The sequence below is a fragment of the Pagrus pagrus genome (assembly GCF_965226575.1).
Source record: "Pagrus pagrus genome assembly, chromosome: 15".
NCBI classification, from domain to species: domain Eukaryota; kingdom Metazoa; phylum Chordata; class Actinopteri; order Spariformes; family Sparidae; genus Pagrus; species Pagrus pagrus.
The window spans coordinates 7,234,254-7,260,693 of NC_140199.1; the positions used below are offsets into that span (position 1 = coordinate 7,234,254).

Sequence of the window (26,440 nt, forward strand, 5' to 3'; positions counted from 1 at the left end):
TCCCAGATTATGTTTAACATGATTGATCTGATCAATATACTTGAGAGACACACAAATAAATCTATTTTTGGACTTGTGAGTCTTGATATTTATGTGACTAAATTGAAAAAAAACCAAACAAAAAACAATTCAACTCGAGGTGTTTCCAATGTCAAATAAACGGTCAATATTTTTTATTTACAACGAAAAAAAAATGTCCATTTATAAAGACACTGACATACATACATTTGATCTGACATCAACAATGCATATACTATGACTATTCATTGTGGTAGAATGATCGACACATCCAAAATGCTGTAACTGAACGAAATAAAAAAATATTTCAAATCTATGGGGCGTATGGTGTAATTCACAAGACACAGTCTCCAACAACCCCGATAAAAATCCAGCATTCGTGACCAAACACTAGTCGATGTTAATGTCAGCGTACAGAACTGAACACGTGCACTGATGTGGCAAAATAAACTAATCGGGTTTATCTTTTTTTGTGAACCGTCTGTGAATACTTTGCTCATAAAATACAGCGAAGCTCTTCTCCTCCCACAGTTACAGATACAGCATTTTACCTTTCATACAACACTGTTGTAAATCAAAAAAGGAGCGATTACAGCATCGATACATCAGGATACATGTTTAGAAAACTAGATCATAAAATACTAAAGGGCATGTTCGGGAAAAAAAGAAGAGAGAGTTAAAAAAAAAAAAGGGAAAAGTGTTGAGACGATTCAGTCAGTTTGGAGTCTGAAAAGGTAACTCGCTGCCAAAAACACGTTGACAGTTCACTACTGCATATTTTATTTTCTTTAGCTCAAGTGGCAAAAACAGTGCAAATCAAACAGCTTTACATTCCTTAAGTTTTTATCTCACAACATTTCTTTGTGAGACCACTGCTCAATCAAACTCCCAGAAGATATAGTGATTATTTTTTATATATTTAAAATAAAAAGTACGTCATTCTCCAGGAAGAAACGGGACACCTTCTGTGTTTCACTGGGTTTCATTAAAAACTTGGCGTTTCATCCGGACGAGCGTGGTTTTTCAAAACAGCAGCGCACGCTTCGTCTCAGCACGTTGTTTTTCAATGATGTCTGTATTTGACCTCACGTCTATGTGCATGGAAACTTCTTTTTAGGACCGTGAGGGTGGTTATATAAGAAGTTTCCTCTCTGGAAAGCCTTTAATAAGTCAGATGATATAGTACAAAGATGGACAAAAGCAAATTGTGTTGGTTGAGTGGATCTTGCACATGACATCCATTAGGGTGTCGGGAGATTGTGTGTGTGTAGAGTTTTTATATATTTAATTTTAGACGTATTTTAAAGGAGTATTTTCAGTTTTCAGTCGCAGTTTGGTTTAGATAAAATCATTGTCTGGATTAAAATAGTAACTCGGCCCCGACCTTCTTCCTTTCACGCAGGACACAAACAGCGACGATCACAAACAATAAAAATCATCTGTCTGAAGTTAGAGGTGACGAGACGCCCGATGCGAGTCGACGACAACGATAATGCGTCAGGCACACAAGGACAAGCCTCCCGGGCGAAATACCAAGTTTTTAGGGAGTCCTGTGTCGAACTAAACCGGGGAATGTAAGTTTGGGAATACAGCAATACTAAAGCAACAGATATAATTTTGTTCTCAAGAATGTAAACTCCTTATGTTAAGCACAGTATCTGATACAACTTCATATGCAGGTGCACACATGTAACATCTTACAACACAGTACATTCCTTTTAATCTGAATTTACAGCCTCATGATCCCAACACGACGCTGCACATGAAAGACGTTTTCTTTTGAACTCATCAGCACGTCTCCCTTCAACCAGCTCGGCCTAACGTGCAGCAACATGTGATCTCAGGTTTAGCTTCATCACCAGTTTATGTGAAATAATCTCTCGACATTTCTGGATTACAGGTGGAAATCATACCCAGCTATTTAAGCGCGAGACATTCAGGGGCGATGTTTTGTACTGCAAGCTGTAGAAAACACAAGAAAGGGCCTGAATGCGGAAAGAAAAGAACATACGAGGCACTAGAGATCGTTCATACTGTAGCAGGCTGTGCTCACAGTAATCTGTGACGCACGATTGGCCTTCGCTACCAACTGCAGACTTCCTAAATTTGAACATGCTCAAAAAAGTGCATATTATCCATCGGACGTTTCCCAACAAGCTGAGAAAAAATTCTGATTAAGTGAGGGAACGGTGTGTAGGCACGTCATGCTCACTAACGGTGGAATCAAAGCAGTGAAGAAGTTTTTGTGTTTATCGGTAACGGAGAGATGACGCCGCTCCACCAGGAAGAGTCCGTGAGCGCAGCCGAGTCCGTCTTGAAGCACAGACGGAGGGGAGGCTATACGCCGGAGTTGTGCAGGTTTGGTATGGGGTAGAATTTGGACACTCGACTCTGCGTGGTGGGGTTAAGGCATTCGGATTCGCCGCTCATCTTGAAGAAGACCTCCTGCTCCTGGAGCTTCCGCGTGAACTCCTCCTCCAACGCCTGCAGGGGGCAGCAGATACAAACAACTGAGTCAACCTCTCTGAAGATGACTGTTCAGACGTCTGAACTCTGCAGCAGCGTGATACTGAGCATGATACGACTCTAGAGAGAATTCATAAAAGACATTCAAAGAGTAAAAGGATGTTACATATACCTTCTTCCTGGGCCTGAGCTTCTCCCTCCACTCCCTTATCTCTTGGCTGTGCTCCTCATCCAGCTCCTTCAACTTTTGGGTCTCGTGTTCAATCAGAATGTGGCATTTCTCATTCTGTAAGAAAATGTTTCTTTAAGATTCACGAATAACAACTCCTGTACTCTATTTACTTTAGCTGCACTGGAATATACTTGTATTTCTTTGCTCTTATTCATTTTAACTGAACATGTTTTTCCTCTTTTTTAAAATAACCTGACCCTCCAGATGGTTTGTTTCTCCTTGGAAACAAACTGTTTTTCAAAAAAGGCTTGGCAGGCGATTGGAGGAACCATCTATCACCCTCTACCACTGGCTAGCTTCAACCAACCAGATCAACAGACGGATCGAGTTGGTGAATCAAACTAGAAAAACCCAGTGCCGTTCTTCGCTTTTCCTGAAAATAAACTCTCCAGTTCTGCTGTAACGGATGCTACAGCAGCATCTGAATGAACAGTCGCTTCTCTCGCTGGTCATCAAACCTATGCTATCATCTCTGGCTGCCAGTATTCCCTCAAAGGACGCCGTTTTGTTAAACACCTGTGTGTTCGGCCTCAAACACATAGCTTGAAGCCTGACAAGTTAGATTTGCAAGCCTCACAAAGTAATGATTCAAAACCATCCACTATTTTTGATCTCTGTGTTTAAGCTGCTCCGGTTGCATCCAAGTTGCATAGATAAGAAAGCAAGCTCAGTGCTTACAATGTGATCTAGAACAGGTTAAATGTGTGTGTACCTGTAGCTGCTGCAGCTCCCTGATGTTGGAGTCACACTGCAGCTGCAGATCCCTCATCTGGTTCTCGTGTTTCTGATGTTGATGCAGCCTCTCGTTCTTCTGCCTCTTTTCTTCCTGAGCAGCGAACTGGACCAAAATACAACGGACAAATGTAACAACGATTCAGACCCACGACACTGCACCAAAATTAGCTGTTGCGTGACTTGTCTTTTGGCTGATTTCTGCTGCAGAAACTTTTTAAAGATGTTTCAGATTTCCTCCAAGATTGCGCACAAGTCGGAAACAAAACTAACCAGATTTAATAGATAATAAATGTTCATGTCAGTGACGTTTGTGAAGTGGTGAATGGAAAACTTTGTGGCCAGACAGGCTGACCTCATTAAGAGTTCTGTTTGAGTTGGACAGATGTTGGGGTGAGACCGTATGCCAGAGTGACACAGCGCTGCTAAAAAAAGACCCTGCATGTTCAGTAACATCAACGCGACGGGCAGAAATTGAAGCCACGCTGTCTGTACCTGTTTAATCCGCTCCCTCTCCTGCTCCGGAGTGACGGATGCAGTGGCGGTGATGCGGAGGCTCTTCTTGAACATGGCCATGCGGGTCTTGGCCTCGCTGCGCTGAATCTTGGGCAGACGAACCCTCTCTTGATTCTGTTTGTTCTTCATCTCCTCCACCAACCGCTGGTTGTAGCGCTGCATCTGCTCCATCTCCTATAAAATGCACACACAAAGATAGTTTTTGAGTTCAGCAGCGTTAAATAAGATTTCACGTTCTCTCTGAGTGGATTCCTCTCCAAGCTCTTACTTTCTCGTGCCTCTTCAGCAGCTGGTGTCTCTGCAGGAAGTACTGGTCTTTCAGCTGCTGCTTGAGCTGCTGGTGCTTCTCCTGCAGGTGGCGCTCCTCCAGCTCCCACATGGCTGCTTCTCGAGCTTTCAAGACACACACACACACACACACGATCACATGTTTTAATGCCAAACAAGTATGAGTTAACAAACGTGCACATGCATGTCAGCCGGTGACGAGTAGAGTGATAAAAACAAACAGACAAGTTGGACAAGCTGAAACACGTCTTCTCAAACAGGACGTCTGTGTTCTCGTTTGCTTGTCACTCTGTGACATCTGACTGACTGTTACTAGCCGAGACTAATTAAAAAGTAAAAAAAAAGAGATGTTTTTCAGGCCGTTACTGGTTTCATGTCTTTCAGTTATGAAAATAAAATTAGAGACCTGAAACTTGCACGAGATTCTTGGTAATCTGTCACATCGTGTTGCCTGTTTTGATAACAAGAGTCTGCTGATGTGGTGGCTTCAGCTGTGCTGCCAGGAAATCAGAAAAGTTTCACATTTCCTTTAACTATACTCCAACTATCTAGACCCAGAACAATGCTTTATTAAGGTTAATGAATTTAGTGTTGACTACAACCTGCAGCACACAACCTGGGGACTGGGGCTGTGGGTGACGACCCGAGAATGACACTCAAACATCTTTTGCATGAGTGCTTTAAAACGTTGCCTTTGTACTGCTGCTTTAACTGTCCACTTTAATGCAGGCACACTGGCTTGCCTCGCCATTTTCCCTGTGTGTGTCTGCTCTGTTCACTTTCTTCATCAGCAGCATGTTTATTAAAGTCACCCGAAAACTACACCCCTGATTCTGTCTTCACAACAGCAGGTGAGTCATATATGGAGGAAGCTTGTCGCTAAATATGTAGCCTATCGAAACCCACATGGTATCGAATGACATTGCAACAACCGGGTGCACTTGCAAGTCTGTACAGTACAATGACATGAGTAGGCCGACATCAGAGAGGAGAGGTCGCACATCAGAATCGGTGTGTTTAGGAGGGATGTGATACCAGAGAACATCTCTCTGTTTCTCTGCAGAGCATGTGTGAATGTCAGCAGATGGGAGAGGAAGAGCGAGGGCAAATTGTTCACTAGATAATCGATCATGGCCGGCGTCATTCTCTCTGACGGGTTAAAAAAACGATAAAATGGTGGGAAACACTGTCAATTCTTATACAGTCACTTCAATATTAAAGTGTCCTATAACACCTATAACTAGGATCTTAATATAAAGCGTCGCCCCTCCATCTCCTACCTCTCATCAGCTGCTGCTTGTGGTTGAGGCAGTCTCTCTCAATAGTGGCGATCTCCAGTTTATGCTGCTGGATGATCTTCTTCAGAGCTCCGTCCAGCTCCTGCTGCTGCTTCTGTAGGAACTCCTGCTCCTGAGGAGCCAGAGAGAAGAGGAGCAGTGAGGAACAGCCAGAGGAGTCCATCGTTACAGAGGGACAGCAGAGAGAGACAGCACAGGAAAATGTCACAGCACAAACGCATCTAAAATATCAAAACTGCCTGAAGTACGATTATATAATCTAGTCAAGTCAAGCACTTCAAGTTCAGAACAACACTGAGATGTCACAGCATCAACTGGAGTCAGAAGAGGAGACACTCAGAAGTCATGGATGGCAACGATCCACAATGGAGGTGAAGAGAGAGAGAAAGAGAAGTTAACAGTCCAGTAAAGACTCACATTCACAGTTTTATGTGAGACAACATCTACATCGACGTTCACATCGTCCAGAGAACAGCCTACATTATGCATGACTCATCACAGAACGGGCCAAATTATCAGTTAATTTTTATTTGCTATCGCTACATAATTCAAAACGATGTAATGATCTACTCTTTAGATTTTCAACAGCCAGCTGGTGGCAGATTGTGGGTTATGCACTGCTATTACTTAACAATGATCAGGGCATAATTGATCAGATAATTATACAGAATTGACTTTATCAGTAGAGAAAACCTGGGAAAGATTATTATTATACTGCTGATTCCTAACTGAGATGGTTAAAATGTCATAGAAGAGACTTTAACATCCGTCCTGTAAGGCAGTCGGTCAGAAGGGAATCAACTGCTGCATCTCCTCTGGAGAAGAGTACGGTACATGTTTACTCCCAGACTCAATCTAGTCCGATGCAAACGATGTATTACAATATAAATACCATATAAAATACACACACTAGACGTAGAACGTTTGTGGATTGGTGGAGGGAAAAATACTGAGCAGGAGAGGAGGAGAGATCCACCGCACAAACACAGTGATGACAACACTCAAAAAAACACCGCCCATGCTTACATGTGTCGTATCTAAAGAAAAAAAACTGCACCATCACAAAACTATCCTGGCACGTTAGTTCGCTCACATCTAAGTATGGGCCAGAGGCGGAGAGAAACAAGGCGGAGGGGGTGGGGGGGGACTTACATCCTGCATCTGAGCGTTGAAGAGTGCACATGAGGACAACTGAAAAGACTGTATCATAACCTGGGCCACTGCCTGCGGAGGAGAGCACACAGCGCACTCGCCCTGATCAGCACACAGCAGGCTAAACATCTCACACACACACACAAACACACACACAAACACACACACTGATTCTTCCTAAGCTAAGTAAGAGATGGCCCTTTCCCTGTTCGGGGGTATCGGTGAGTTTACGGCGCACAGCACAGTTAGGAGAAAGTCAATTCATTAGTCATTAATACCTCTCTTCATGCTTGAAAGCGGCTCTTAATTCCAGCACTTGAGTTTAATCCAGTTTGCGAAATAGCAGTTTTGTTACTTTCCATGCTACTGACTCAGAGAGCGTTAATAATCTAAGAGTTACCTTTCAAAGAAAAGAAAGCCTTTCTCCGCATGACTCACGTCTAATTCATAAAAGATGCACAGGAAACTAAGTTTGGAAAAGAGCTTTTCAGTACAGGAGTCTGCTGTGGAAACAAGCGCTGTGTCTGTAATTGCTCCCTCGTTCATTCGCTCATTGATTCACTTTATAATAACACTGCAGGGCGCTCTGCAGCGAGCAGTTAAACCAGAGCGGACACTGATGAATCATTTAATCATTTTTTATGATCACTGACATGAGTACTGTGAATTCCATCTCAGGAGTGAAGGTGAAGAATTGCATTGTGGGATGTTGAGTAGACATTAGGATATGTATCGTTGTATCGTTTTGTTATGGCTGCAACTGATCATCTTCATTATCAATTATTCTGCTGATTATTTTCACAATGAATACTTTGGTCTACAATGTTTCCTCTGTAATTATTTCATATTTAGTTATTTGATCGAGATTAAAGGGCTACTTCTGTGCACTGGACCTTACGCTTGTTTGTGTTTTGTTCATTTTTGTTTTGTTATCTAGATTATAATATATAATTTAATAAGCATAAGTAAAAGTAAAAGCACAGTATATCATTTCTGCCACTCTGGCTCTCCAAATCAAACCAAAACAAAAGACGTAAGTAGTGGCGAATCATGCGAGTTGCGGTCTTCAAACAACCACTATTGCCGATAAAAATCTGTCTACATGATCCCGGCAGAAAAGTTACGATATGTTTGGTTTTGTTCGCCGACAGGTGAGAAGAAGAAACGTTACCTTGATTAAAATGATGATTTTCTCTGGGTTTGGACATTGTTGGAGTACACATCTCAACAGAGTATTTAACAAAGCGCTCCTCTTTTCAAACATTTTAATGCAGAAACCTTACATATTATATCTTTAAGTACAGTACTTGACCAAATTTAACTTATTTTTGTTATCAATATTGACACTAACATTTAAATTTTTACCGCAAATGTACATCGATTCCAATTATCGGATCCGTACAATGAATCATCACAATTTCTATCAATGAACTAACGAATAACGAATTCCAGCTGTAATTATTATATTCTGATATTGATTTATATCTAATGTATAACATATTCTAGAAACGCAGTACAGATGACTTATAGATAAAATAACTGATAACTGATCTTTTGGCTAATCTTGTGAATTAAATACATAATATATCAAGTTGCTTCATCACATTGATGAAACAATTAAGTGAATCCAGCAGAGCTATAAAGTAGTTCCGCTTATTGATTTACATCTTTGCTCATAATGTCTTTATAGCACCACAGTTTCTATAGTCCCACAGTTAATATATGTTTCATCTTATTGTCTTAACAAAAATTCAGACACTCCTATAGCAAATACGGAGCGATTACAGACACAGCAATTCAAGTGTATGTGCATATGAATACAAAAAGAAAGAGGTTGTAGGGAAAGAGAGAAGAGGAGAATGAGAAAGAAAGAGTAATCTGCTGTGAGAGACAGCAGGTGACGGTTTACCTCTGCAGTCTTAAGGAGCGACAGATCTTCCTTAATGCGTTTCATGAGCTCTTTTCTCATGTGTTTGGGAGACTGTCCAACGTCCTGTTTGGCCTACAGTGTGTGTGCAGAAACTGGTTGATGCTGTATATTCTGGAAATCTAACAAAGCCGGCCAACAGTAGAAAACATGCACGGACGGCTTTGAGAGGAGAGATACTGCATCCAGCCACCAAATGATTCGAAGACGGCATGCTTAATTTCCTCGTTTGATATTCCTTTGAACTAGTCAGTCAGCCTTTTTGATTAGAAGATTTTCAGAGCACGTCAGATCAGTAAGTTTGATCTGCACCAGTTAGAGGCAAGTTATGAGTTTTGACTGGTACATGGCAGAAGATGTTAGTCCTCAAAATCAGCTCCCCCTGTAGGCTTTTCATAGATCATCGTATTACTTTGCATTCAATTAAGTCCCACAGCCATCAAGATGATCACTGTTGCCTTGAGAAATCTAAAAGAGTTACTGAGTTGGAATCATCTGCCCTCCATGATCTTTATTATGATTATGATGAGACTGTAATGATGCATCACGCCACATACAGAATAACTCTCGATGGTTGCTTCCTGTTAATAAGCCCAGCATCTAAGAAATCTTTGATAACACTTCTTAAGGACTAGAGGCCATTTTGAAAACAAAATGCTTTAAAAAAAAATGGATAAAGCATTCATATTGTAGTATATTACCAGGTATCCTTGACCCACTTCAGTTTGCTTATCGACATGTGTGGATGGATACTGTTTCTTTTGTCTTGCACTCCTACGCAGGACTGCAGTTCATAGACTGCAGCACTTAACACCACTGTGCCATTGTGAATCTGGCAGCTAAACTATTGTAGCTAGGTCTGTGTGATGCAATCTGTTCGTGGGTAGATAGAAAAAGGCCACAAGCAGCGAGAGCGGGAAATAATCTCCACTATCATATTACTCACAGGTGGGCCAATAGACTTTCTGTCTCAGTCCAAGGAAGGAACAACAATGGTTATTTTGTTTTCTTGGACGGTCAGTTTCTATCAGTGTGCTATAACAAGTGTTCTTACTTGAGGCTAAATAGTTACAAGTGTGTTTACAGGTTTTGTGGAGTACTACTGCATTGTGAAAAAAAGTAGTATAAAGCATTTTGCTGCTCCAGAAGAAGCTGCATTGTGTTCTGATAATAATTGCACTAAGTGGCTACGTTGCATTCTGGGTAATGTAGGCGCTAGGCTTTGAAAAGCAGTCCCCTGGTCTGCATTGCACTCATATAACACTGTTGGACTCATGATGGAAAACGAATGATTAAAATCAAGAACAGCAGATATCATCTTTTTTATTCCACGCTGTCTTCTTCCTTTTATTAAAAAAAACCTGCCGCCTACATTACCCACAATGCAACTTAGCCATTGACTGACATCACTGGAGGCAGTTTATCAGATTACATGCAGCTCTCCAACCACAAAAGGCATTACACTAGTTTTTTGTTTGTTTTAATAAATGCTTTTATACTCCCTAACACCTATAACCACACTTTAATGTGTCAAATTAGAGCACACGCGATTATCAGAGACAACTCTCTTCCGGACCATCTTCTATTTTGACTGCTACCATTGGGTGACCGATATCTTGGCATCAAAGCCCACGCCACTTGTTTTAAAGACAGTGTTTTACTCAACAGTCTGCAGGGCACAGCAGCAAGTAGCTACTAACCCACTTGTGTTTTCCACACTATTACTCAAGTCTATTGATTTCTTTTTTATGTATTTGTTTATAGTGCAACACTGTGTGTAACCCTGTGATGATAGCGACTGTGTACTGCTTATACTTTGTTTTTCATTGTATAGAAATGCACTGGATGAACTGAACTTAAGTCAATAATATGATATTAAGGATGATTCCACATCAGTTACTCTGATCAAGACTTGAATTATTTCCCAAAATGATCCCAACACCACCAACCATCACCAAGTCGGTCATTCCCATGACCAAAGCCACCTCACACACTCATACAAGAGACATGGTTAGTTAAATACACAATACCAATACATTTTCAATAAAGAACACAACATTGCAAAAACATTTTATCAATAGGCAATAGCTTACTAGCATACTTATGCATCTTAGCACCTACAACACAGAACACAGCTCAGGGCTGAAGCAACCATATTAAGCCAACCTGCGCAATGAAAATATATTGTACTTGGCTCAGAAAGCAAATTGCGAGCTTTACAACAAACACCAAGGCATCAAAGATGCCAAAAGGCATTACTGCCATAAAAGAAGCTGCATAAAGCCAAACACAAAAACTGCAAAGCACACCCAAAAAAATCCAACGAAGCAGTTAAGGCTGCCAAGCAGAAAAGGGGCAGAGAAGACTAATAAAGACCTAACACAGCATGTCTTTAGAACAATCCCAGTACACCACCATGATAAGATTGTATCCTTAGCCTGAACTTTTATTAAATTGTTCTCTAAAAATAACAAATAGACTCAGTAGCAGCGCAGTATTTCTTAGGAGGCAACCAGAAGCCCCAGGGCTGATGAATAATGGATACAACAACATGGAGCTAGCAGCAGCTAGGAGAAGGATAGCACAGTCTGTCTGTTGCCATCATTTGCACACGTACAGTACCAGACAGACCAGCAAGACACACCACTCCCACAGGATTAATATGACACAGCCAAGTAGGCCACCGGCTAAGTTGTTAAAAACATGCACCATTAAACAGCTTGTATACTATGTGACATGCAAATGCTTACGACCCCAAGCTCCCATGGTTAAGAGCTAATGCAGAAATATCGTCGTCATGCACGGCCGCACCTCTTTCTTCCGGTTCTTCAGCATGTTTTGGAACTTGGAGAGCTCCTTGTCTTGATCCCCTTTGATGCGTTTGGCTTCGTCTCGGAGGCGGCTGGTGTGATCCTGCTCCAGTCGCTCAATGGTCTGTTTCTGCTTCTTCTCAAGATTCTCCACTTCTTGGTCATACTGACGCTTCTTAGCCTGCACGGACAGAAACAACAGACACCAGCATTAGCCTGACAAGATGACTGCAAGTGTTTAATATGTGATCTGGTATCATAAGGTAAACATAGATTGGTTAATTTATTTATTGCTCAGGAGGGAGGAGAAGATTAAAGGTAAAAGATATTTTATGGTGTCATTTTGAGCTGGCTTTAAGGTGATTGGTGCTTCACAGTAGTAGCTAAGTGACAGAGACACTTGCTTTATTGAATTCTCTTCTTCAGATTCATGTCATGTTTGAAATGAAGCAGCTCGTTTCCTAGGAGTTGGCCAAATACAAAAAAAAAAAAAAACATCACACCACTGCAATACAGCAAAAACTGACTCACAGTTGTTTCCTGTTCAAAGCGCCGGTAGATCTGCTCTCTCTGCTGCTGCAGCTTGTTGCTCAGCTGCTGCTGGGCCCTTTGCTCCTCTTTCTGCAGGAGGCGCAGCTCTCTCAACTCCTGCCGCCTGAGGAAACCACACAGACAGCGCGGTCAGGGTGCCACCATATTAGCTCATCTCAAATTCAGTTGTTTGTCAATGATATAGCATTCTATTCACAAAAAAACTTCTCATTTCTGAGGTGATGATTTCATTATTTCTTTCATCATCTATTTTTACATGAATCTTAAAATGTATTGCAATTCGAGCCTCACATGAGTGTTTCCTGCTTTCTGCATCAGTAGTTGTTAAATTGATACATGTTAACTTTGTGCACTACTGACATAAGCTCATGAACCCAACAGTAAATAATCAGCCTGCAGTGCACTTGTGTAAACATTCAGCACAGCGTGTCATGTCTTTAAAAGGCAACGTGGAGGATGACAGTAACATAATGCAGCATTCATCAAGGGAGATAACCCATCTGGCATTTGTTAAAAGCTGTGGGAGTTGTGAAGTGAACGAGAACTATCTAAGGCAGGCATGTTAAATAGGCCATGTCACATATTTAGAGCGACGGTATGGTGAGCAGCCTGGATACATACGTACCTCAGGAACCTCATCTCTTCGCTCTTGGTGTCATTGTCCGTCACTATCTTTGACGTCGTCACACTGACCTCCACACCGTCCACCATGAACTTACGTGTCTTCTTCAGAGTCTTCTTCTGACGTCTTGACTCCTATAAATGAAACAGGGTTATTTTGAGGGCTCATATGATCAAAATGGTGTTGCTAATTTAAAACTGACATGAGCTGTACATGAGAACACTTTATGCTTACCTGCATAGACACAGAGCCCCCTTCTTTGCTCTTGGACAGGAAGCTAGAGATGGACAGATTGAGGTCAAGGCTGTTACTATCAGCAGCAGAGCTGCTTCCAGAGTCAGAGTCTTTCTCCATATCCGGTTTGATCACAGCAGGACTTCCATGCTCGATCTTGCTTTCTGAATCGGTTTCGCTCTCTGGGACAGAGACTGTATCTTGGGACGTGCTCTCATCTGCACGAGCGGCTTTCTCCTCATCTTCCTTCGCGGGGACATCTTTACATGGGACCACTTGTTCTGAATCCTCAGGGGTGTCTTTGGCTTCATCACTGACTCCATTTATGGATGCAGCTGGTGCCTGTTCCTCCACTTCAACCTCCTCTCTGGGGTGATTGTCTTGCTCAGGCTGTTCTGCCTCCTCAGGGGCCTCCTCCGCAGGCTTCTCCTCTGGCTGACTTTCTTTGGCCTCCTTCTCCAATGAAACCTCAGCAGGGGACTCATCCACACTCGGCTTTGTGTCTGTGTCTCCATTTATGTTTGTGTCTATTACATGTGAATCTATGATTTCTGTGTCTGTGTTACCATCTGTTCCATTAACAATGTCTTCTATTCTATCTTCTGAGTCTTTATGATCAGGAATCTCTTCATCTGGTTTTTTGCTTTCTTCTTCTACTTGTGTCACTTTCTCTGGTAAGGATTCTGGTTCCTCTGGTGCCTCTTCAGGTTGCTCTTGTGATTCTCTGGATTCTTCTGCACCTGCTTCTTTTTCTTCCTCCTCTTTCACCTCTTCTGGCTCCTTTTCTTCTTCTATTACTTGGGTAGGTTCCTCCTCTGTTTTATCTCCTTGTACCTCCTTCTGTTCCTCCTCTGTTTTATCTCCTTGTACCTCCTTCTGTTCCTCCTCTGTTTTATCTTCTTGTACTTCCTTCTGTTCCTCCTCTGTTTTATCTCCTTGTACTTCCTTCTGTTCCTCCTCTGTTTCTTGACCATCTGTTACAAGTTCTTGAGTATCTGTTGATTCCACAGGTTCTTCCGGCTGTGATACTTCAGGCTCAGCAGAAATCTCCTCAACTTGACCATCTTCTGGTTTAGGATCTATAGACTCCGGTGCGATCGAAGCCCTGGCGGGCCTAGGCGGCAGGTCTTCATGACTGACATCAGACACCTCATTGAGCTTCTCCTCCTCAGCCTTGTCTACTTCACTCGTTCCAAGTCCTTCATCAGAGAGCTTATCACTGGTGCGGTCCTCAGCAGGCTCGACCGTCGGCTTTTCTGTAACAGACTCCAGCGTGGAGGGAGTTGGTGGGACTTTGTCATCCTCTGAGCTGGCCATGCTGACATCTGATGGTGCTCGCTTGTGCCCAGGAGCCGTCTGAGCATACAGTTAGAGAAATATGAACATCAAAATATGTCATCAGTTAGTGATAGAAAATGTCACAGCAATGCATTTCACAAAGAGATCAACAAGAACTGCAGTGGGCAATGTATCGTCTGTAAATATAGAGTAAAATATATTAAAAGGTGTTTCTTTTCCAGCTCTAAAACTATTTTTAGTGAGATCTGAGGCACATTTTTTTTTATGGGGGACCACATAACTTCTGGATGCGATAGAACCATATGAAAACTTCACAGAATCAAAATTTAGTTGCAAAGTGAAAACTACTGAAGATTTTAATTTCTGAAAATAAAAGATTCTCTGTTCAGATAAAATAATGATATATTGCTAATAATTAGATTATTATTGTAATCATTCTGCAACAACTATTTAGATGAATATGTGGTTCAAATATTCGATGGAGTTTCCTCAATGTTTAAACTAATTAGTTAAAAAATAAGCAGTTGGTGAGGTTTTGAATACTAAGGCAGCAGTATATTATATATTTTGCTGCCACACCAGAAAAAGATAAATGAATCACTATTGATTTATAACGTGAAAGTGTTATTGTTACAACATACAAACAAAGGCAGCAATATGCTTCTGTAGAATACACATACAAAGAATCAAAAGCAAATTTTAAATTCATCTCAAAGAGCCATTCCCTTTTGATTTGATTGTGATTATTATTTTTTTTTTTCAATAAAATCTGTGACATGAACCAGGATGGCCTAAGTGAGACCCCTAAGTACGCCAATAAATCTACATACCACAGGTGTATCAGCCTCTTCCTCCTCCTCCTCCTCTTTGCTGTCCTCGAGCTCCTCTGTGACTTCAGCTTTGGCCTCAGCGATGAGCTCTCTGAGAGGTTTGCTATCAGTGACACTTGATACAAAAGGATGCTATGTAGACGGACAGAGACACAAGAACATCAACGTGAATTAGACAGAAGAACGAACAGCAAAACAGAAACAACACATTCAAATTTTATTATGTGTGTTTATGCATTATTTTGGTTATATTACAGGCTGTGTGGATGGTTGTGTACTGTGAGATAACAGCAGGGAGTGAACGAAGTCATGCAGCTCACCTGTAGCAGCTGTATTGGGCCCCACCTATTGTCCACATTCTTATCAAGAGATTTCCGCAGAAAGTCGTTAAATTCTGGTGACCTTTCAAGGACAAATAAAAAAGATTCAGCTTGCCGGCTGTAGGCCAGAATAAATGTCCCTGGGTCCTGCTCTGTGTAATATAATTAATACCATACATTCCCTGTGGCCATTCAGAGTCAGGCATTAACAATTAACCAAGCTCTCACACATTCAACAGTCAACATTTCCTTATCTCCATTCCGGAAACACCTCTCCTCTAGTTATCACCAGTACACCATCTCACCAGCGAGAGGGATGCATGAGTGTGGGTGGCTCGGACTTGGCTATTTTCAGCAGCACTCTCATGGGATTCATCTCGTGGTTGGGTGGCTCAATCTGTGCCAGCTCTATCAGGGTAACCCCGAGGGACCAGATGTCGGCCTTGTAGTCATAGGGACGGTCTTTGGACGTTTCGCACATCACCACCTCTGGGGCCATCCTGTGAGATTAGAAGTCAGTGGGTTTGTGATTAGCATTAAGCTACTTTTGGACAAGTTCATTCAGACATGTTGCTTTGTGATCCTTAAAGATTAAGTGGAAAAAAAAAAAAAAAAAAATTGTTTGTGTGTGCATCTGTCTGGAATTTGAAAGATAGGAAGCCTATTCAGTATTTTCGGCTGAGGTCATCAAACACCAGAGTGCATCCGAATTGCTGAATGAGGCTTTTTCTCTTATCCCACATTCCATGACAGCTTTGTGCCACTGCATAGAAAATAATCATCACCCCTAGCTGTGGGACACGCTAAGACAATTATCAGATAGACAGGGGTGAATGCCCTCTTGTATCCACGCTGATGACTCACCAATACGGAGTGCCGATGAAAGAGTCTCTTCTCTGTAACGTCTTGGTATTTTTAGCAGACACCCCAAAGTCAGCTGAAAGAAGAAATGAATTACAATCCTTTTCATCAGCAAATCAACTGCACAATGACACTTTGTGTTGTAAAACCATTGGAATAAAAGACATAAAATAACACAATATTTCACATTTCTACTAAAGCAACACAGTTATGGGAGAATCCTTTCTTAACTAACCTGCCATAACTCTTTAATTATGACCCCAATAAAACTGAAGAATCTCCCTTTCATAATGCTCTGGGAGTCCATCATCACTCCCAGCTGTTCTGTCACCTGTAAAACTATTTCAGCCTCCTCTCTTTCTCCTCACACCACTTACAGTGTGCACACATTAGAGGGAAAGAGAGATCTATCATTAAGTCTGGTGACTGCTTGATAATTATTGTTTGCCAGGCTGCGTCATGACCCCTCTGCCTACAGAACATGAATCATCGGGGAGCCGGCAGCTATGGATGCTACAGCAGCAACATGAATGCTCTTAATTCTGGAGTATTATGTAACCGATTCAATGCATCACCGACTCCAGTACATAAGTGGTGTATAAAAAATACACTTTTTTAAAAACTTGATGCCACATGAATGAGTCATTCCAGTCTTATCATATGTAAACAACACTGTGCTGTGCACTTTTACACAATCCCACAAGTCACATAGCTCAGCTGGTTGGCGCTGCACTGATGGCCAAGGGATCCAAAATTGACTTTACTAATTAGCTACTTAAGCCTATTAGTGTTGGCCCCGCTGGAAGGTTCAGAGTAGCCACCAAGGACATACATCTGAGAGAGGAATCAACAATGAATCACTTATTGTTCTGTGTAATACTCTAAAGCGAGTAATCTGACGTGTGCTTAGCTGGAACGTGAGTGATAATCCTTCACATTTAGTGGCAAATGCAGCAAAAGATGAGAGATTTTTACCCAGTTTTACTTCTCCATCCAAGGAGAGGAGAATGTTCCCGGCTTTCAAGTCTCTGTGGATGACCTTATTCTCATGGAGGTAAATCAAGGCCTCCAAGGTCTGTCTACACACCACCCGGATCTGGGGCTCTGTCAGGGGCCTCTCCAGTTCTGTGGATACACATGCACAGAGATAATTCATGAGTGATCTAGTTTTTGTGTTTTTTGTGATGCACTTTCAAAAACACAGACTGAGCCATTTGGATATATCAAAATACGATAGCCTGATGGTTTCCAATAGCAACTGGACGACAAAACTCCACCCTGACACCAGCCAGCATGTATGACTGGACAAATCTGGGGGAAGAAATTTCTCTCTGTGTGAGTCAGACCACAAAGCAAAATGCATCAACATACAAAAGCAAAGTGAATTAATTGGCATCCTTTTTGTTATGGTAATTCGCTTGGAGAAAAGTGGCGAGGTGTAGTTTTAGAGAGAAAATGCACGCATCAGAAGTGGACTAACCACTCCTTGAAATCTGAGCTACAATAATTACACAGTTGGAAACGACATCTCCAACTGAGGAGAGGGAAAAAAAAAAATCCCGCAGAGGCTTCTGGATGGAATAGAGAGAGTTGGCACTTGAGGATGGAGCAAAGAAAAAGGCTCCAGAGCTTTATAATAATTTTCTGTTTCCTTCGATGAATGAGGGACTTACCCAGCATGATGGCATCCACTGCACCACCCGCACAGAACTCAATCAGAATCTGCAAAACAGAGCAGAGCGATAAGTCATGTGCATTGTAGCGCGATGAATCCATCATTTGCTTTAAGGACAAACTTTGGTTATGCAATGTAGGTGAACAACATGACCTTTATGAGAAAAACATCAGAACCCCCTACTCTATGTTATTGATTACGCTGTGGAGACATTCCAAGAAGCCGATCGATCAGCCGCAGTGAGCATCCTCTACAGACGCATCTTTTCTTTTCCATTTCAGGACAGTCTTTATGTGTCAGTCCTCGCTGGGTCGAAATATCAGCAGAGGTTTTCTCAGTTGCAAGATGGAGACACTGAGAGGGATCATCTGCTCATGATTTCTGTATGTTCAGAACGATTCTGAAGCAAAAAGTGTGCGGATTGGGTTTTGACAGTTGGTCATCCGGTTAAAACAACTTCTACAAAATACATTCTCATTCTTTAGGGTGTATGTGTAGGTATGACTCACATCCAGGATATTTCAACATACATCCTGATGCGTAACAATTTCCTCATTTTGGTAAGCATTAAAATGTTTTAAAGAGATAAAGCATAATCCTTTGTGTTAATGTGGTTATACATTGATATTGCATCGTTATTGTGATATGACATTATATCGTGTTAGATTCTGGATATTATTATATCCTGTATCCTGATATATATTATATACTACTTTACTCACTTAGTCATCATACCCACATCACTGATGATTACTTATCAAAAATCTTATCGGGTAATATTTTGTGAAAGTACCAATAGTCATGCCTACAATTTTGTAGCAATATCGATAGAGGTATTCGGTCAAAATAATCGGCTTGTTATCAGCTGAACTTGGCTCTGCTAGTTGCCGATGGCTGCGCAGCCTCCGCCGACCGCGGGGGACTACGTCACCATTTTGCATGGAGTGTACGCTGAGTCAATCATCATCAATTGAGGGCCACTTCTGCTGAAAATATCTAAATCCTCGTAATCTCCTTCTCCCTCTTAATCTAAAGTAAACAAATTGACACAGACAAGTAACTACTGTACATTAACGTTAGATATGCAGCAGCCATACAAGCACGACAGACTTTGTCACGTTTTCAATTTAGGCTAAGAGACTACCATGTCATCAGAGATATTTCTTTCAGAAAGTAATTCTCCACTCCATGAAACACCTCCCCCGCATTACGCTGGTGATAGGTTTAGAAAATATGAGCTACCGTTAAATCTTTGCGATCCCGTTGTGATGTTAAACGTTGGAACAGCTGATTTTACCACAGGTTTGTAAGGCTTTTAACAATGTAATGGGATGCACAACAGAAGTAATCCTGGCCAGTTCAGCCACAGAACAGCACATCGTCTATTGTCCAACAGAACTAACTATCCCCCAACCTCGTTATTATATCGGCCTTTAAATATCCACTATCTGTTGACCTCTTCTAGTTATATTAGGGAAGATGTGAAAAGAAAGCACTGATGAAAGACTGTAAGTCAGGGAGTCAAAAACCTTAATGACTTAAACTGACTTTCACTTGTCACTCCCTGTGTGACAGTTTTAACGACATACATGTAAATCTACAGTAAAAGTTTAGACTAGAGCATAATGATCCAATGCCCAGCAGAGGTGAGGCACACTTAACCACATGACCTCCTGTCTGATGATACAATCCATAACTATGGATTCAACAGTTTACAGAGCATATGAAGCTGTAGTGCATTAGATGAACATAATACCATTCCCCTCTACTGTTATTGAGATGTAAACCAGACCATCTCCTGACCTCAGCTGTAGTAGCTGATGTAATGTACCCGGCCACCACTTCATCTGTATTGGCACTGCCAGTCAGACGGCAGCTCATGGTATCAGATGATACAAAAAAATCAATCAAAGCTACACCCGAGCACCACCCTCTATTCAGGGATTCAAAATAAAGAGAGGACAGACCAAGCAGTTATTCCTGTTCTGCATAACAACAACTTATCGTGCCACAGGAATCTCCCTGGTGATTTACTTTGGTAGGATACTGACAGGTGTAACAAATGTGCACAAATTAAAGTCTGCTGATCATAATCTCAGGTTAAATTGAACATCATGCATGCATATAAACCCTCCCTTTCTCAGCAACATACTTTCCATGATTGATATTTCGCAGAAAAAAATTTAAAAAACATTAACTCAACCAAACACATGCAAAGCAGAGGCAGTAACACATTCATAATGCTGCTTTAAGACGGGGGCCCGAGGGACAACCTGTATGCAGCTCTGAATTATTCACAGGCACTTTCTCTAGCCACCAAAACCACTCCATTATCATCCCATAGATGTGGCCAGTCCACAAGGGATGGTCACATGACACCACCTGCCAGGACCTAATTGTTCTGGGGCCTCTTACTGCACACAGAATGAGATCTACTGACTATGTATTAAAAATGCACTGTGACTCAACTCTCTGCTCACGCTAAAATAGCTTGATAAGGAAGCAGACGCAGGAATCTTTTCAGAAGGGGCTTTTACACGTTTCGCTCTTTTGTCACTTTTAAGGAACCGTATTCACAGCTTAAGATTTGTGGGAGGGTCAAAATGGGAAGTATTCGGTTGTTATCAGAGCTTTTCTTAACCTACATTGTAATAACATAATCCATCAGTTTAAATAAGATGATGTACAATCTATAATATGTTTTTTTTCAAGCAATAGAACATGCAGTGCAAGAGAGAGAAAACGCATTACTATTATCCTTTAATATAAAAATACAAGAGTCCTTTGAGTAACAGCATGACGAATACTGGCTTGTGATGAATTTGTGTGTCTCCATGCGTGACTGGTTCACTGCCTCTGTGTCTCCTTGGCTTCAAATCAACAGCAACAAACGAGGAAGAAAAAAAAACAGTTCTCTCAGTCAGGCGCTTTGCTTACTTACCCAAAGTTTGCCTTCGAAGTAGAAGGCATCCAGCAGTTTGACAATGTGATGGTGGTTGCAGGAGGCCAGAATGTCAATCTCTACCATGTAATCCTCCAGCTCATCCTCCGTCTTTGTGTCGATAACCTTGGCAGCAGCAAGGGTCCCATTCTGCTTGTTCTGAGCCTGAAAGCAACATGGAGCACAAAAGAAGGAAACTGATCATTGAGTGTGGGGTTTAATATATTTCTTATATCGCTGGCTGTCTTACAGAACAATCAGCTTGGCTTACTTTGCTGGGGCAGTGCTGTGAAGTGGCTATTGTGGAAGAACATCCATCAACAACAACAACTTCATTAAAGACAAAAGCCACTTTGAAAGTAGATCTATAAACACTGGAACACTTTATGGCTTGTGTAGATCAAAGCGATCTCTATAAATACATTTCGTAGACTTTATGATAACACATAGATATGTATTTGAAAGGGGAATAACTGTAAAGGAAAAAAACCACCCCATCATCTCCTGACCTAGTAGCAAAAGCTGATCTTATCACGCTTGCTCACTTCCTCCTCTTCCTTTTCTACCATCTCTTCTTTCTTTCCTTTCACTTTCATACACCTGCTGTAGGGTCAAATAAAGTTGCAGTGGCACAAACTTGGAGATTATACCAAATACTTTTCTTCTGTAATAGGTTTCTGGTAACACATGCTCCAAAATCTTCATTCCTGGCTAGGCTGTACTGAAGAGACTAATACAAAAAATTACCTCTCACTCTGTCAAACAAGTCACAGGAGGTTATTTTTAAGGCCTGCTTGGGATTTACTGTTTATGGATACAGACACAATCTCTGGGAGTTAAGGAAAAAGAGAAGGGAGGGAGTGTTACGACCAACTGCTGCAGAGCAGACTGTGTCACACCCTATATTTACACAGTTCTGACCTGACACACTCGCTGTGTCTTTCCCTTTGTACTGGCTGACGCCTGTCTAGCACAGGCCACCATTAATACATATTTAACATTAGCTTCAAGATGGAGAGGGCAGCAATAATTTGTCTGTCGTTGAGCTATTTAAGTGGAGTCTGTGGCCTTTAGTCATTATGGATACAACATTTTACACTACTCTGGTCTGGTCTGGTTTGAGGGAATAAATGAGAGGATGTGGGTGTCAAACAATCCTTTTATGATCTTTTAACATTAGAAAATTGGTTCAATCATAATAAGGATGATTCTGTATTGCATGGTCACACTACTCAGCAGGACTGAATGTCTGTCTCTCATATTATAAGACATGCATGCCATTCTGACTAAGTGGACTGATGGGCTAAGCACGGACAATCATTTAAGCAGTTTGTGTTAGGTACAATAAAAGGGACACACCTCTTCACTAAGAAAGGCTAGGATGATGTCAGCTGATTCACACTTCACTGGCAATTTTTGTCACCCCGCCCAAATGAGGAAGCCACCAAATGCCTGTGAAATAACTGATGAAATACGTAGTCTGTGTTGATAGTAACCTGACCTGATGAAGGCAACGCCTCCCCACCCCTTCGATGTCTTCTATACACACAAAACTGTATATCAGTCTTCGACTGTAGTCTGAGAAGGCACGATAGTCTTCTGGCTTTCATCACGGTTAGTTAATCAGTTAATGTGACTTGGAAACTAGCAAACGGAGATTTCTGGGCCATCTGCTACATTATTTGATCAGAGGAGTTCCAGGAAGGGACAACATAAGTCACAGGGAGAGAGGGAGAGAGCTATTCAACTGGGTTCAAGAGCCCTGTACCAATGAGGAGATGGAGCCTCGTGTGAAACTATTTTAGGGACACACCGATGATTACTTTCACCATCATTTAGTCTAAAGGATGTCAACAAATTGGGGAAAATGGTCATCACAATCTTCCCGAGCCCAAAGTGACGTCTTCAAATTGCTTTGTTAGTCCAGCCAAAGACAAAAACCCAAAGACTCTTCATGAAGATCATTAATGCCTGAAACCATTAATCGATCAGAATAGTTGGCAACTAATTTTCTTTCAATCAACTAATAGTTGAAGCTCTACTACTTCTGATCTGATAACAGGTGTAAAACCTGTAGTTTACTCCTCAATCCTTTATTGAAAGTTGTTTAAAAGAGGTTGTATTGAGATTAACAAAAACACCATTCAACCTTCACTCAAAGACCTACTGGTACATGAGCAGAGCTGACTATTTGTCATGTTGCTGACCTTTTCCCAGAGGCTGTTCTCAGCCCAGTACAAATCCACACAAAGATAAACCTGGAGAGGTACGTCAGGCAGCAGAGATTACAGGTGGTGGACACAAAACCATGAATACCTCGCCGTATAACGCAATCCAACACTGCAAACTACAGCCTTTGGGATAACTGCAGATGGAAACAATCCCTGTACAAAAACTGAATGTTCACAAGCATTGTTTGGGGGGATTTGTCATTAAATTTGCATTGCACAGAACTGGTGTTGTGGGTATTGTCTCCACCTCATGTATAATTTACAGTCTGTGTTGACGAAACAAACAGACCATCAACCTCAAGTGTTAACCACTGCACTCATATATACACACCTGTGCACCTGTCACACTGTATGGCATTCACAAACTACCTGCCCTTGCTTTTGTAGACAAACTCCCAAAGGCTGGGATTTGACTTTTAATGGCACCTGCTCTCTAGATTTGACATTTATGAGGCCATGTTTATTCTGTGGAAGTGAACCACGCTGAGGCCAACTCAATGACATTGCAAAGTCATATTTATAACCTGGCCTACCTTACTTGCACCCTCCTAAACTGAAGATGCCTCTGACACACTCGCCAGGTGAGTTTAGTCTGTCACTAAACACATGTTTTCATCACATAATGCTCCACAGGAAGATTTTCGCAGCGACAGCCCCGTTTTTAATGAGCGTCACAGCACACACATGAACGAAAATGTCTATTTCTAGTGGCCTGGAGGAAACCGCCTAGACGATGATCATTTTAATGAAATATGCCACGACCTGAATGCAACATCATTTAACACAATGGAGGCGAGGAGTGTCTAAAAGAAATAGGTTAGAAACCCCCAAGGCGGATGTAACACATTACCTTGAACACTTTGCCAAACGCTCCATCACCCAGTTCACCAATGATTTCCCAAATCTCCTCTGGGTTTACGTCCCTGTGTACATGTTCGTACTGCTTCTTCTTCTTATCAGGCCCCAACTTGAATATCTTCCGAAAATTGAAGAAAGACATCTTTTCGGACGTGAAGTAGTTACAGTGCCGTCTGTGGATGCGGTCTCTTCGGTTATTTCCGCCAAGAAATTATAGAGGTTCCCTCCCGTCGGCGGAGCTCAAATGGCTAACGAAATAACAGCATGCGGGCGTTAAATGAAGGCAGGCAAGCTGCTTTGGTCGCCATTCAGCTGTGATAATGTCAATTATAACTTCCCTCGACGGCAGTTGTTCATAATCACATCATAGCTAGCAGTGCTCACAGGACGCGGCTGCCTGGTCGGGGAGGTTGAGAGATACGGAGAAGAGTTCGCCGTTAGGCACAGGCTGGTGTTCCCCGTTTTTTTAAAAAAAAAGATGACACAGGATATATCCTCAGTATCGCCACACTCAGTACGACATTTTCATCATTAAGCTAACGTTAGCGAGCGAAAACCGGAGAGCCACAGGACCCCATGCTTCGGTTGGCTGACCACAGAGAAGTTAGCGGACTAGCATCAAGCTAACGGTATTATTTTTCATTTCCGCTAAAGACGTTCCAAAATAAAAGCATCGCTAACGGAGAGGCGTAAAAGAAAGTCATTAAAATTAGCTAAGAGAAAATTAATAATACATGTCAGAACAGCAAATAATGCGATATTAACAATCTTTTGCGCTATTTGGCGAGTGTGAAATATTGCCAGCTTTGAAAAATATATATATATTATTATAAATAAATAAAAAAAATGCAGAAATAAATAATTAAATACACAAATAAAAGAATGAATGTCTAAATGTAAAATAAATAAATAAATAATACATGAATAAAAGTTATGTTCTTCATGACCGTTAACAGTTAAGCTAGCCGTTGAAACGGCGTTCTACCATTTTGTGACGTTAACGTTCCATCTTGTTTGCTCAGTCAGGATGCTTATTTTCCACTTAATTTAACATGACGCTCATGTTTATCACGAGTTTATTCTGCGAGATCTGTTTTATGTTGCTGTAACGTCACAGTAAAACCCTACTAAAAGCGTTTACTTCGGAGATTAATGTCGATGTTTCCGCTGTCAGTCGGTCCGTCGCTGGTTAGCTTGACGCCGCTGGTTAGCTGTATCTGTTTCCTGGATCTCCTCCTCAGCAGGACGTGCTGCTCAGCGGCTCGGCCCCTCGGCTCTACCACGCATGCTACTTGTGATGCTGTCATGGCGAAGAAAAAAATGGTAGAGAGACTAGAAGTTGTTTAACATAAGGTGTACGCTAACCTGTCAGTTTAACAGATAAGAAACAACCTTATGATTAAGTTCAGTTGGTCTTTTATTTTCATATTTTTCACTAACCTACAACAACATAGGCTATAAGGTACTTTAAGTATTCCTGTTGCTCATTAAAACTCACTATTGGATCATAATTATTGGTAAAATACAATTTTTTTCCTTCACATTGAACTCATCAAATTGTAGGTTCACATCACTATTAAGATCTTTAAGTAAAAGTAGCAATTCAAGATTAATTTGTCATTATGCAGCACACAATTGTGTAATAACATTTGTAGTTGTAGTTACCTAAGCTACACACAAAACAAAAGAGTGTTGAGGGTGAGTTCAGGAGGAGAAAGTGCTCTGTGGTTTGGTGGTGCCATGGCGGATACTTCTTTGACAGCAGGGTGAACAGACTGTGGTTGGGGTGGGTGTTGTCTTTTTAGTATCCTGTGGACAATTCATTGTCACAGATGCTCTGTACAAAATGTAACACAAAGTAGAAATGCTTTATTTTAATCGAAAAAGTATAATAATAAACAAAAAAGAGTAATTCTACTATTCCAGAATTACTATTTTCTGTGTTGTATATGTTGTTGTTGTTGTTGTCGTTGTTGTTGTTATTGTATTAATTATTTTGTTTATTTGACCTTTATTTAACCAGGCAAACCAGTAAGAACTAATTCTCATTCACATTGGGGCCTCAGAAGCATTTTAGGTTTGTAAGTTATTTGAGTTGACTCTAATTTAAACCAGAATCAGTTTTATTGGCCAAGTATGGTTACACATACAAGGAATTTATAATAATAATAATAATAAACTTTATTTCTATAGCACCTTTCAAAATCAAAGTAACAAGGTGCTTCACAGAATATATATCATACAGTACGAGATAGACAAATTAAGCAAATAAAATGCAATAAAATCAGATGCTTCACAAAATACAATACTGGTGCAAAAAGAAGTAAACAAGAAATATAAAACACAGAGATAAGACTAAATATAAAAGAGCAAGCTTAAGACTTTGATCCTTAAGTACATTTGACTGTTTACTAAACATGATCATTTAACTAGTGTGTACAAGTAGTTTAGTCTCTAGTGTGTAGAGTGCTTAAGTAATTAAACAGGTTGCTTTATATGCATGAAGTAGATGGATTTAACAGTGTGTGCATACATGTCAATATGCAGCATATACAGCTTGCTTACATTTATATTTGAC

The 26,440-nt window shown here is 41.2% G+C and overlaps 2 protein-coding genes across 10 annotated transcripts in view; one reads left to right on the top strand and one right to left on the bottom strand.

Moving 5' to 3' along the window:
• Positions 1-142: 142 nt before the first annotated feature.
• slka (STE20-like kinase a) lies at positions 143-25,092 on the bottom strand. 5 transcript variants are annotated; one of them, XM_084376485.1, is made up of 20 exons: positions 25,004-25,089; positions 21,283-21,376; positions 20,774-20,938; positions 17,831-17,879; positions 17,133-17,282; positions 16,161-16,233; positions 15,602-15,796; positions 15,297-15,378; positions 14,977-15,108; positions 12,848-14,203; positions 12,617-12,747; positions 11,971-12,094; positions 11,441-11,620; positions 6,703-6,774; positions 5,533-5,662; positions 4,233-4,357; positions 3,944-4,138; positions 3,429-3,554; positions 2,657-2,770; positions 143-2,502 (listed from the first exon to the last, which is right to left on the bottom strand). In XM_084376485.1, exons 3-20 carry the CDS (start codon positions 20,858-20,860, stop codon positions 2,356-2,358), a joined length of 3,468 nt encoding a protein of 1,155 aa, XP_084232611.1. In that variant the 5' UTR covers positions 20,861-20,938; positions 21,283-21,376; positions 25,004-25,089; the 3' UTR covers positions 143-2,355. The 5 variants fall into 5 exon arrangements, with proteins under 5 accessions (XP_084232611.1, XP_084232610.1, XP_084232612.1 ...); XM_084376484.1 differs by lacking the exon at positions 21,283-21,376 and having other exon boundaries at positions 25,004-25,092; XM_084376486.1 differs by lacking the exon at positions 21,283-21,376 and having other exon boundaries at positions 24,991-25,076.
• Positions 24,403-26,440, top strand: part of LOC311271083 (SH3 and PX domain-containing protein 2A-like) — a gene marked incomplete at its 5' end in the record, with an annotated part of 59,032 nt that continues 56,994 nt past the window's right edge. For 2 of the 5 annotated variants that reach the window (XM_084376487.1, XM_084376488.1), the window contains one exon: positions 25,015-25,185. In XM_084376487.1, the coding sequence (XP_084232613.1) occupies positions 25,015-25,185 (171 nt within the window). Of the gene's footprint in view, positions 24,492-25,014; positions 25,186-26,440 lie in introns of those variants that run through there. The other 3 variants (XM_084376490.1, XM_084376491.1, XM_084376489.1) reach the window with 3 other exon arrangements.